Source organism: Canis aureus, chromosome 5 (genome assembly GCF_053574225.1).
Source record: "Canis aureus isolate CA01 chromosome 5, VMU_Caureus_v.1.0, whole genome shotgun sequence".
Taxonomy (NCBI): domain Eukaryota; kingdom Metazoa; phylum Chordata; class Mammalia; order Carnivora; family Canidae; genus Canis; species Canis aureus.
In genome coordinates this window covers 36,709,035-36,721,562 of record NC_135615.1, presented here as the reverse complement: position 1 = coordinate 36,721,562, position 12,528 = coordinate 36,709,035, and the positions used below count along the sequence as shown (strand labels likewise).

At 41.2% G+C, this 12,528-nt stretch overlaps 1 protein-coding gene across 5 annotated transcripts in view; it reads right to left on the bottom strand.

The window, feature by feature from the left end:
• The window catches only part of LOC144313986 (protocadherin alpha-C2), a 187,483-nt gene that overhangs the window by 137,295 nt on the left and 37,660 nt on the right, over positions 1-12,528 (bottom strand). Inside the window, exon 1 of one of the 5 annotated variants that reach the window (XM_077897553.1) lies at positions 3,837-6,402. The exons of the other annotated variants lie outside the window; for them this stretch is intronic. Within the exon in view, the coding sequence (XP_077753679.1) occupies positions 3,837-6,263 (2,427 nt within the window). The 5' untranslated portion in view covers positions 6,264-6,402. Of the gene's footprint in view, positions 1-3,836; positions 6,403-12,528 lie in introns of those variants that run through there. 5 annotated transcript variants of the gene reach the window in all.

Sequence of the window (12,528 nt, the reverse complement as noted above, 5' to 3'; positions counted from 1 at the left end):
TATTTACTTTAATGATATTATGATTTATAAAAGAGCCAAAAAATTTTTAATCCTTTCCATTGTTATTAAGAGCTAAAAAAAATAGAGCAACATTTGAACAAGAAAATAGATAGGAATGAGTCATTGAATTGATTCATCTGTTCTACTAAATTGTTTTTACACTTTTCTACTTCTTTAGACTGACCTTAAAGGTTAAAGTCCAAAAAAAAAAAAAAAAGGTTAAAGTCCATTCACATTCTGGTTTTAAGGATTATTTTTCTTGTAAAGCATGAATTAAACATAAACAAAACTCCATTCCTATTAATGTGTGTTTTATAGCAAGCAATAACATAGCTGTGCCAATTAAATCTTCAATAATGAGTAGAAAGTAGGGGATACTTAAATTATATCCTGTCAAATAATAGGAACTTGCTTTGCCAAGCATCTCAATAGGGCTATTGGATCTAAAACTTCAATTGAGTAAGAACCACCTGGAGTGCTTATTAAAATTTGCAAATTTGCCAGTCCTACTTATTTCAAAATGTTGTCGTGGAGTCTGGGAACCAGAATGTTCATTAAGGACTCCAGGTGTTGCTAATGCAGTTAGCATTACCAGGTCTAGGATAGGATAGGCTCACCATAGACGGACCCCAAGTTACCTAGGATATACTCCCTTTATGTCTGTGATCCTGTGTATTTATTTATAGTGTCCCTTCACTCTCAAGTTTCAGATTGGATCAGAACTTAGCCTACAAGTTGGGGACTGATAAAGGGAAGTTTCATTATTAGCTTCTTAATTGCTACTTGAATTGAGGAGTGTTATCTGCAGAAACACAGAGAGCTAGCTACTAAATAAATACTAAAGTGTCTTCCATGCTCTCACCTCTCTACTTTGAACTTCCAAGCTATTTTGAATCCTAACCTCCTTGGATCCCAGTGTGCTCATGCTTTCTGATGATGCAAAAGATAAATTCATTATTAGATGTTCACTGATCTTCTGAAAATTTGCATATGATGATAGCTTGTATTCATGAGAAAATAAATATTAATATAAGGACAAAATTACCAATTATATCAATACAGCCATCAATAATAAAGAATAAAATTTATAGTTATAGGAGATATATTAAGTATTTAATAAATAATACTTGCTCTAAGAAACTAGTGGGAGTGTGGAGGGGAGTGAGATTTCTAGCACTCTTCAGTCCATATAATCCATACAGCATACAATTAAATACCCGAGCTCAATTCATTTAATTCATTGATTCATCTGTTCTACTAAATTGTTTTTATACTTTTCTACTTCTTTAGACTGACCTTAGGTTAAAGTCCATTCAAATTCTGATTCAGGTGTCCTTGCACCTGAAAAAGTGCAAGGACAGAGATATTTGAAGGCATAAGTTTGGATTTAAGGGGAGTTATGCTGGGACACCTGGGTGGCTCAGTGCTTGAGCCTCTGCCTTTGGCTCAGGACAGGGTCCCGGGGTCCCAAGACCCAGTCCACATTGGGCTTCCTGGGTGGAGCCTGTTTCTCACTCTGCCTGTGTCTCTGCCTCTCTGTGTGTGTGTCTCTCATGAATAAATAAATAAATAATTTTTTAAAAAAGTAAGAAGAGTTATGCTGACAGACATAGATAGGATTGATCACGGGAGCATAGAGAATACTCAACTTTTGAAAGAAGTATAATGAAAAGAGGCCCTTGAGGGGTGCAGTGGATTAAATGGTGAACTCTTGATTTTGGCTTGTCTTGAGATTGGCCCTGCATTGGGTTTTGGGCTCAGTGAAGAGTATGCTAAATCTTCTCTCTCCCTCTCCCTCTATCCCTCCCTGTGCTTACTCACTCTCTCTGTTAGATAGATAGATAGATAGATAGATAGATAGATAGATAGATAAATAAATAAATAAAAATTTAAAAAGAAATATAATGAAAATTGATTGCTTTGGAACATATACTACACATGTCTTCTATAAGGGAAAAGAAAAATTACTGAAATATATCATTTAAGTGAATTTTACTTGCACTTTCATGGTTATACTGTGGCTCTATTCTCAAAACTACTCTGATTTTGCTCTGCTGAGTTTTTTTTTAATTTTTTATTTTTGATAGTCACATAGAGAGAGAGAGAGAGGCAGAGACACAGGCAGAGGGAGAAGCAGGCTCCATGCACCGGAAGCCCGACGCGGGACTCGATCCCGGGTCTCCAGGATCGCCCCCTGGGCCAAAGGCAGGCGCTAAACCGCTGCGCCACCCAGGGATCCCTCTGCTGAGTTTTTAATTAAGGAATGTATCTAACACAATAAAAAATCCTGGAATAGACTGGAATAAGTCACATAACAAAAACTCACTGTAAGTACAAAGGAAATTTCTACAATATAAATTAGAAAACAAAAGCTTCAACTAAAGACAGAGTGTGAAGAAACACCAATCTGATAGTCACAGGCCACAATTCAGAAAATATAATTTTAACATGGAATGAATTTGAAGGTGCAATCTCATCTCCAGATTTCTGTCTTTCAGGATATTGAGGGGAGGGGATCCCTGGGTGGCTCAGCGGTTTAGCACCTGCCTTTGGCCCAGGGCATGGTCCTGGAGTCCTGGGATCGAGTCCTGGGACCGAGTTCTGCATCTGGCTCCCTGCATGGAGCCTGCTTCTTCCTCTACCTGTGTCTCTACCTCTGTGTGTGTGTGTGTGTGTGTGTGTGTCTCATAAATAAATAAATTTTTTTTTAAAAAAAGAATACTGAGGGGAAAAGTAAAGCATCTCAAATGACAAGAGTAACTTTTTTAAGGTATAGACTATGAATTCAACAGAATTCAAAGTGTAGAATAGATCTCTCTAATGCACAAACATTATATACTAACAAAAATTTCAGTAAAAAGGAGAAAGTCTTCTGAAGAAAGTACCTGACAGGAAGTTTTTTTTTCCAATATCAGATAAAAATTTAATTTTATAAATTTCAAAATACTTTCTAAATATAGAAAAAATTTTCAATCAATACATTGTCAAGCATATAGAAACATATTTTACACAACTTGGAATGAGAGTTGTATTTCTAACATTTATTGTCAGAATTCTATTCCTAAGGTAAAGTAACTGTTTTCTAGAGTATACTGAAATTTACTCATTGAAATAAAAAACACTGAGTAAGGCTGGCCAACCAAGTCTTCAGCCTCACACAGAGAAAGGTAGAAAACTACAAAGTTAATGTAACAGTTACTACACATTTTGCTTTGGGACTTCTTGTAAACAATAGAATTATTTTAAAGCACCATGCAAACTTTAGAAATGAATACATGGTAGAGTGGTGTTGAAATATATTTAATGTGTAGCGATTAAATTGTTGGTCACTGAATACTTTTCAGATAGGTTTGTTTGGTTTTTTTTTCAGATAGGTATTAAATGAAACTAATTCAGATTCAGCACCCAATAAATACGTACTCAGTGTATTTTTTTATTTTTCATTTAAATATTTTTTCTTTTCAAGATTCCATCCATTTATTAATGACAGACACAGAGAGAGGCAGAGGGAGAAGCAGGCTCCATAGGGGGAGACCGACGTGGGACTGGATCTCGGGTCTACAGGATCATGTCCAGGGTCGAAGGCGGCGCTAAACCGCTGAGCCACCCGGTCTGCCCTCAGTGTATGGTTTTTAATGATTCACAATTGGAAGACGAAACACAAAAGTCAGCTATAAACTTAAAGTGCTAAGTTCTGAAAAATAAATAAGAAATACTTGCAGATCTCTAGAATGAGGAAAAAAAAAACTATAAAGGCACCGTCTGAGGTAATAAGAATTTTTTTTTCAGACTTCAAAAATAAATAGATAAAAGAATAAAATATTTGAGTAACCCACCTTTCCAGAGGACTGCAAAGAAACTTGTGGATCTTCAGTTGCATTTAGAGATCCGGGACACGGAGGCAGGCTGGGGCTGAAGGCCATGAGGTCGGCCTTGGGCGGGCCCTCCCCAGAGCACACCCTCTGCCGCCTCTGCTGCGAGTACGACCAGCTCCCCACCGCGCTGGAGCACACCAGCGTGGGCTTCCCCGGCCCGCACGCGCCCTCGCTGGGCGGCGCCGAGCACCGCAGCGCCGTGGACAGCAGCAGCGTGAGCACCAACAGGCTGGACACCGCGCAGATGGCGACGATCAGGTACACGTTGACGTCCACCAGCGCCGCGCCCGCGCCCGCGCCCGCGCCCGCGCCGCCCGCCAACACCCGCGACGACGGCCTGGGCGCCTGGCCGCTCTCCACCAGCGACAGCAGCACAGTGGCCGTGGCCGTCAGCGCCGGCTCGCCGTGGTCCTTCACCAGCACCAGCAGGCGCTGGCGCGGCGCGTCCGCCTCGTCCAGGGCGCGCGTCGTGCTGATCTCGCCCGTGTACAGCGCCACGCGGAACGGGCTGCGCGCGCCCCCCGCCGCCGGCTGCAGCTCGTACGACAGCCACGCGTTGTAGCCCGAGTCCGCGTCCACCGCGCGCACCTTGGCCACCACGTGGCCCGCGCCCACCGCCCGCGACACCGGCTCGCTCAGCGCGCCGCCCCCGCCGCGCGCCCCGGGCAGGGGCAGGGGCAGGGGCAGCGGCAGCAGCGCGGGCGCGTTGTCGTTCTCGTCCAGCACGAACACCTGCAGCGTCACGTTGCTGCCCAGGGGAGGCACGCCCGCGTCGCGCGCGCTCACTTGGAACTGCAGCAGCTCCAGCTCCTCGTGGTCCAGCGGCTGCAGCGCGTACACCTTGCCGCTCTCCGCGTGCACCGACACGTAGCTCGACAGCGCGCGCTCGCCCACGCGCCGCTCCACCAGCGAGTAGGACACCAGCGCGTTCTCCTGCGCGTCCGCGTCCCGCGCCGACACCGTGAAGATGTGGCAGCCGGGCGGGTTGTTCTCCTTCACGAACACCGTGTACTCGGGCTGCGCGAATGCCGGCGCGTTGTCGTTCACGTCGGCCACCTCCACGGACACGCTGGCCGTGGCCGACAGCGAAGGCGAGCCTCCGTCGCGTGCGGTCACTACCAGAGCGTAGTTCGCCACGCTCTCTCTGTCCAGGGCGCTGTCCAGCACCAGCGAATAGTAATTCTTGAAGGTGGACACCAGCTTGAAGGGGACTTGGGGTGTGAGTGAGCAGGTCACCTGCCCGTTGGCGCCAGAGTCACGGTCGGACACGCTGATCAAGGTGATGACTGTGCCGGGTTGAGCATTCTCTGAGATAGGGAGAGACAGGGAGGTAACAGTCAACTCTGGAGCATTATCATTAGCATCCAAAACTTGCACAAGAACTGTACAATGACCAGCTAGTGGTAGGGAGCCTTTATCGATTGCTTCCACTCGAAGTTTGTAGGTTTTGCTTTCTTCAAAGTCGATATGTCCTATTGCTATAATTTCTCCACTTACGGCATCTATGTAGAATTTAGATTTTATATCTGGGGAAATGTCACTAAAGAATGAGTAAATAATATCCCCATTCAAGCCTTCATCCAAGTCTGAGGCATTAAGTTTAATTACGAAAGTCCCATTGGGGACGTTTTCTGGTAATTTCACAGCATAGAGTGTTCTATCAAAAGCTGGGGCGTTGTCATTGGCGTCCAGCACTTTGATGAGTAACTGAACGGTGCCAGTCAACTCAGGTTTGCCTCTATCAGTGGCCGTGAGCAATAAATGAAGTTCCGGAGATTGCTCCCTGTCTAAAGGCTTCCGTAATACAAGTCCAAGAGGCTTTACCTGTTCGTCATTTGTTGGCACGTCCAGAGAGAAAAATTCGTTGGGGCTCAGTCTGTAAGTCAACAGCGCGTTCTCCTCAATATCTGCGTCGGAAGCGTCCTCTAGTGGAAACCGAGAGTCAAGCATCCTAGATTCGGCTATAAACAGGTACTTTTGTGTCTCGGGGAACACAGGCGCATTGTCGTTAATGTCCTTCACCTCCACCTCCACATGGAAAACCTGCAGCGGCCTGTCCACGATCACCTCCAGGTGGATGCTGCACTCCAGAGTCCTCCCACACAGCTCCTCGCGGTCGATCCGAGAATTCACAAACAAAATGCCATTCTGCAGATTCACCTCCAGAAGGTCCCCGTGGCCTTTGGACGCCAATCGGAAAAGGCGCGGCACCAGCTCCGCCAGCTCCAGCCCCAGGTCCTGGGCGATGCGGCCCACGAAGGTGCCGTGTTTGGCCTCCTCCGGGACCGAGTAGCGGATCTGACCGCTCGCGGGCTCCCAGGCTGTGAGCATCATAAAAAACAGCAGTAGCTGCCGGTGCTCCCGATCGCCTTGATTTGAGCACACCATTTCAAATTAATTGTTTTTTTTTTTCATTCAAATCGTAACTTGTCTCAAAATTTGGAGGAATCGTATCTCTTCCTTACCATCCTGAAGTGCTCGCCATTGTTCATCATCCGCTTAGAAAAATAGAGTGGAGTCTTTCCAATATGAAAACGGATGACTTAGTTTTGGCTTGAATGAGAAAATTTCGCGGTAAAGAGCGACATCATGTGGCCAAATAGTAAGTACTAACTACAAATAACTACAAACTTTTTATTAATAAATGTGAAATTTTATTTTAACCTCTGATTCCCCCCCCTTCAGTTTAGCTACAGCACAAGACAACACTTCTCACGCCTGCTGAAAGCATTAAGAGACTTAACTTCTAAATATTTAGTGTGACCATAACTGCGGTCTCCTTATGCCTTGAGGCATCAAGGATCAAGTCCCACATCGAGTTCCCTGCGTGGAGCCTGCTTCTCCCTCTACCTGTGTCTCTGTGTCTCTGCCTCTCTCTCTCTCTCTCCATGAATAAATAAATGAAATCTTAAAAAATAGAATTTATAAACTCCGTTCCAAAAGTTCATAGTACTTATCTCTTTATTATTTCCATCTTTTCTAATCCTCACATTTCATGAACATCTACCTTTTTTTACAACCTCCAATTTAATTTAGATTATTTATTTCATAACAAATTTATTTCATTAAATATTGGTACCCATCTGTCATACTTAGGGCAGTCTTTAATCAAGCTTGGGGTTTTTTTTTTTAATTTTTATTTATTTATGATAGTCACAGAGAGAGAGAGAGAGGCAGAGACACAGGCAGAGGGAGAAGCAGGCTCCATGTACTGGGAGCCCGACGTGGGATTCAATCCCGGGTCTCCAGGATCGCGCCCTGGGCCAAAGGCAGGCGCCAAACCGCTGCGCCACCCAGGGATCCCTTGGGGTGTTTTATCCTTTTTAATTTTACTTCACAGAGCAAATTTTCTTGAATGTATTACTTTCCAACTTTGATATGTGCCTAAAAGAGCTTTTTCCAACTTGCATATGTTTTTAATTAGCACAAAAATGGACAATAAAACCACATAGGCATACCAATTTATGTACTAATGCTAAGAGCATGTACAAATTTTTAAACCACATTTCTCATACTTAATTGTCTTTAATACCATTTAGTCATATAATTCATAGTGGTATAAGTTTATAAAAATGTTTAAGACTGATTGATAGTCCTAACTTAGGTGTCCTTTTGAAATGGAGAATAGAGGAGCTAGTTATGAATTAAATAGTATTTCAGGATGGCATGTTGACTATAAACTCAAAAGGTACACAGATATCAATTCTATAATTAGTAAATATGAATATAACTTATTTAAGCTTACTGGTTCACATTTTTTAAAGCATCCTCATTTTTTTAAAATTAAGTATTATAAATGGTTCTTGAAAGTCTATTGTGGACATATGAGTCCAACTAATTGGGGGCCACAGGGGTGAATTATGTGACCATCCAAATTAGAGCATGGTTTAGAGTTAAGAAATCAAACTACATTACAAAAAAGTTACAGTCATAGGTAACATAATCAGCCACTCAGATAATACAGCTTCCAAAGCTCATATCATCCTGGTGACCCTCCTTTACTTTTGACTTACACATAACCTTTCTTTTGAATAAGCAAAAAATATAAATGTTCACCAAAATCCGGGAAGTCACTGAATTCAATTCTGAATGATAATATCAATTCCGAATGATAGTAGTTTTAGCATTTCATATTACAGTCACTTTCATTACACATATTTTCTTCATTCTAGGTCAAGGTGAGGTAAAATAGGAAGAATATGATTCCCAAATGCAGAGTCTTGAGTTGTGAAGCATCCAAATGAATGTGCATGTGCATGCTGCAAAGCTATCTTTTGCTGGGCTGCAATATGCTGCTGCTCGGCATGGCCTGGAAGTCCTTTTTTTTTTCCAAAGAGAGAGAGAGAGCATGGGAGCATGTGCACACAGGAGCATAAGTGGGAGAAGGATAGAGGGACAGGGAGAGTGGAAATCTTAAGCAGGCTCCACACTGTGCTCCATTTTACAACCTGAGATCATGACCTAACCTGAAATCAAGAGTCAGATGCTTAACTGAATGCGCTACCCAAGTGCCTGTGAAAGTCCTTTTAAAAAAAAGATTTTATTTATTTATTCATGAGAGACACAAAGAGAGACAGAGCTTTGGTGGAGGGAGAAGCAGGCTTGAGGCGTTGACAGGATCTCAGGATCCCAGGACCTGAACCAAAGGTAGAGGCTCAACCACTGAGCCACCCAGGTGCCCCTGAAAGTCCTTCTTAAGAGAGAGTCTAGCTCTCTCTTAGAGTGCATTGCTAGTTCCAAGATGATTGGTTGAAGATTGATTACACTAGTAATTTTCTTCCCTCGTTGTCCAGTTCTGCCAAGATAGCAACTCTGTTTTTGTTTTGAAAACCTTGTCCTGAAGAGTTTGCTGACATGTTCCAATTTTCTGTTCCAACTATCTTCAGTGGCAATGAATTTAGCACTAATCACTAGGGCCATTAGAGGGATTTCCTTGCTGTGGGATGGCATTCTAAGGGATATGACCACTTAGATGCTAGCAAAGGAAGCCCAACAGTAGAGTATACAACCTTCTGGTCCTCCTCTGAGCTTCTGCCTTCTGACTCTGCCTACATGAGTTTTAAATATTGCCGCTATCCTGGAGTATTGTAATAGCTTCTTACTGTGTTGTCTTGCCACAACCTCATTTATCCTTTACTAAATCCTGAAAGTCATCTTTCTGAAAAACACCTTTTATCCCAGTTGTTTCATACTTTCAGTTTTCAGAAGACTGTAGAGGTGAGTCAAAATTTCTTACTCTAGTGTTCTAACTTATCCAAGAGATTTTTCTCTTACTACTTTTCCTGCCTTATCCTATACTCTTCCCTGTAAGAACCATATGTTTTGACCAAAGTAGACTATTCTGTTTCTAGACACATTGCAATTTTCTGTGTACTCATTTACTTAAGTTCATCTGTTCCCAAGAATGCCCATCATGTTCAGTATTCCTCTCTCAGAGGAACTTGTCCATTTCTAAAAAGATTTGCTTAGAAAGAGAATCTCAGGGCAGCCCACGTGGCTCAGCAGTTTAGCGCCACCTTCAGCCCAGGGCCCAATCCTAGAGACCTGGGACTGAGTCCACATCAGGCTCCCTGCATGGAGCCTGCTCCTCCCTCTGCCTGTCTCTGCCTCTCTGTGTGTGTGTGTGTGTGTGTGTATGTGTGTGTCTGCCTCTGTGTGTGTGTGTGTGTGTGTGTCTCATGAATAAATAAATAAAATCGTTTTAAAAAAATAGAAAGGGAATCTCAGGCAGACTCCGTGCTCAGTGTGGAGCCTGATGTGGGGCTTGACATTCCCCAGAATAGATCACAAATTGGGTCACAAATCAGTCCTCAACGGATACAGAAAGATTGAAGTAATACCATGTACTTTTTCTAACCACAGCACTATGAAACTATAAGTCAACCACAAGAAAACATTTGGAAAGACCACAAATACATGGAGGTTAAACAACATGCTACTGAAGAGTGAATGGGTCAACCAGGAAATCAAATAAGAGATTTTTTAAAAAAATATATGGAAACTGGTGAAATGAAAACACGATGGTCCAAAACCTTTGGGATGCAGCAAAAGCAGTCCTACGAGGGAATTTTATAGTAATATCACCCTCCTCAAGAAGCAAGAAAAATCCCAAATAAATAGCCTAATCTTAAACCTAAAGGAGCTAGAAAAGAACAACAAATTAAGCCTAAAGCCAGAAGAAACAGAGAAATAATAAAGATTAGAGCAGAAACTAAAAAAAAAAGAAATAGAAGATATCAATGAAGCCAGAAACTGTTTCTTGAAAAATTAATAAAACTGATAAACTTCTAGCCAGATTTACTAAAAAGAAAATAGAAAAAGATCCAAATAAGAAACATCACAAATGAGAGAGGAGAAATAACAACCAACACCACAGAAATACAATCATAAGAGAATATTATGAAAAACTATATGCCAATAAATTGGACAACCTAGAAGAGATGTATAAATGCCTAGAAACATATACTGTACCAAAACTGAAACAGGAGGAAATAGAAAACTTGAACAGAAAAATAATCAGCAAAGAAACTGAATCAGTAACCAAAAAAACTCCCAAAAAGCAGAAGTCCAGAGCCAGATGGCTTCAAGGCAAAATCTACCAAATATGTAAAGAAGAGTTAATACCTATTTTTCCCAAACTATTCCAAAAAACAGAATAGGAAGGAAAATTTCCAAACTCATCCCATGAGGCCAGCATTATCCTGATACCAAAACCAGATAAAAACTCCACTAAAAAAGAGAACTATAAGCCAATATCCTCAATGAACATTGATGTAAAAATTCTCAATAAGATACTAGCAAACCAAATCCAATAGTACATTTAAAAAAGCATTCATGATGATTAAGAAAGATTTATCCCTAAGTTGCAAAAGTGGTTCAATATTTACAAATCAATCAATATGATACACCACAAGAGTAAAAGAAAGGGTAAGAATCATGTGATTTGGGATGCCTGCATGGCTCAGCAGTTGAGCATCTGCCTTTGGCTCAGGGTGTGATCCTGGGATCTGGATTGAGTCCCACATCCGACTCCTTGCAGGAAACATGCAGCTCCCTCTGCCTGTGTCTCTGCATCTCTCTGTGTGTGTGTCTCTCATGAAAAAATAAATAAAATCTTAGAAAAAAGAACCATATGATTTTTTTCAATAGATGGAGAAAAAGCATCTGACAAAGTATAACGTCCATTCATGATAAAGACCCCCAACAAAGGAGGTTTAAAAGGAACTTACCTCAAATTAATAAAGGCAATCTATGAAAAAACCCACAGCTAATATCATCTTCAATGAGGAAAAAGTGAGAGCTTTTCCTCTATGGTCAAGAACAAGATGAAGATGTCCACTCTCACCACTATCATTTAATGTAGTACTGGAAGCCCTGGCCATAGCAAGCAGACAACAAAAAGGAATAAAAGGCATGCAAATCAGCAAGGAAGTAGTAAAATTTTCACTATTTGCAGATGACATGATACTCTATATAGAAAACCTGAAAGACTCCACCAAAAATATTTTCTAGAATGGATACATGAATTCAATAAAATCACAGAATACAAAATCAATGTATGTACAGAAATCTGTTGCGTTTTTATACCAATAATGGAGCAGCAGAAAGAAATTAAAGAATCAATCCCATTTACAACTTCACTAAAAACAGTAAGAATACTCAAAATAAGTCAGTCGAGAAGGCCAATACCTAGGAATAAGCCTAACCAAAGAAGTGAAAAATCTGTATTCTGAAAATTATAATACAATGATGAAAGAAATTTAAGATGACACAAAGAAATGGAAAGATTTCCCCTACTCATGGATTGGAAGAAACAATATTGTTACAATGTCAATACTACCCAAAGCAATCTACACATTTAATGCAGTCCCTATCAAAATATCAACAGCATTCTTTACAGAGCTACAACAAATAACTCTATAATTTGTATGGGACCACGATAGACCCTGAATAGCCAAAGCAACTTTGAAAAACAAAGCAAAGCTGGAAAGGTAACAATTCCAGACTTTAAGTTACATTACAAAATTGTGGTGATCAAGATAGTATGGTACTGGCACAAAAGTAGACATATAGATCAACAGAACACAATAGAAAACCCAGAAAGTAACCCACAACTGTATGGTCAATTAATGTTTAACAAAGCAGGAAAGAATATCCAATGGGGGAAAAGATAAATCTCTTCAACAAATGGTATTGTAATAGCTTCTCGGCCTTTTGGCTAAGATCAAGTGCAAATAGTATTGGAAAAACTGGACAACAACATGCAAAAAGTGAAACAGGACCACTTTCTTACACAAAAATAAATTCAAAATAGATTAAAGACCTAAATGTGAGACCTGAAATCATAAAAACCCTAGAGGAGAACTCAAGCAGTAACCTCTTTGCCATGGGTCATAGCAATTTCTTCCTAGATATGTCTCCTGAGGCAAGGGAAACAAAAGCAAAAATAAACTATTGGGACTTCATCAAAATAAAAAGCTCCCAGACAGTGAAGAATTCAATCAACAAAAAGAAAAGGCAACCTACAGAATAGGAGAAGATACTTGCAAATGTCATATCTGATATAGGATTGGTATCCAAAACATATTAAGTACTTATAAAACTCAATACCCAAAAATGAAATAGTCCATTAAAAATGGGAGGAAGACATGAA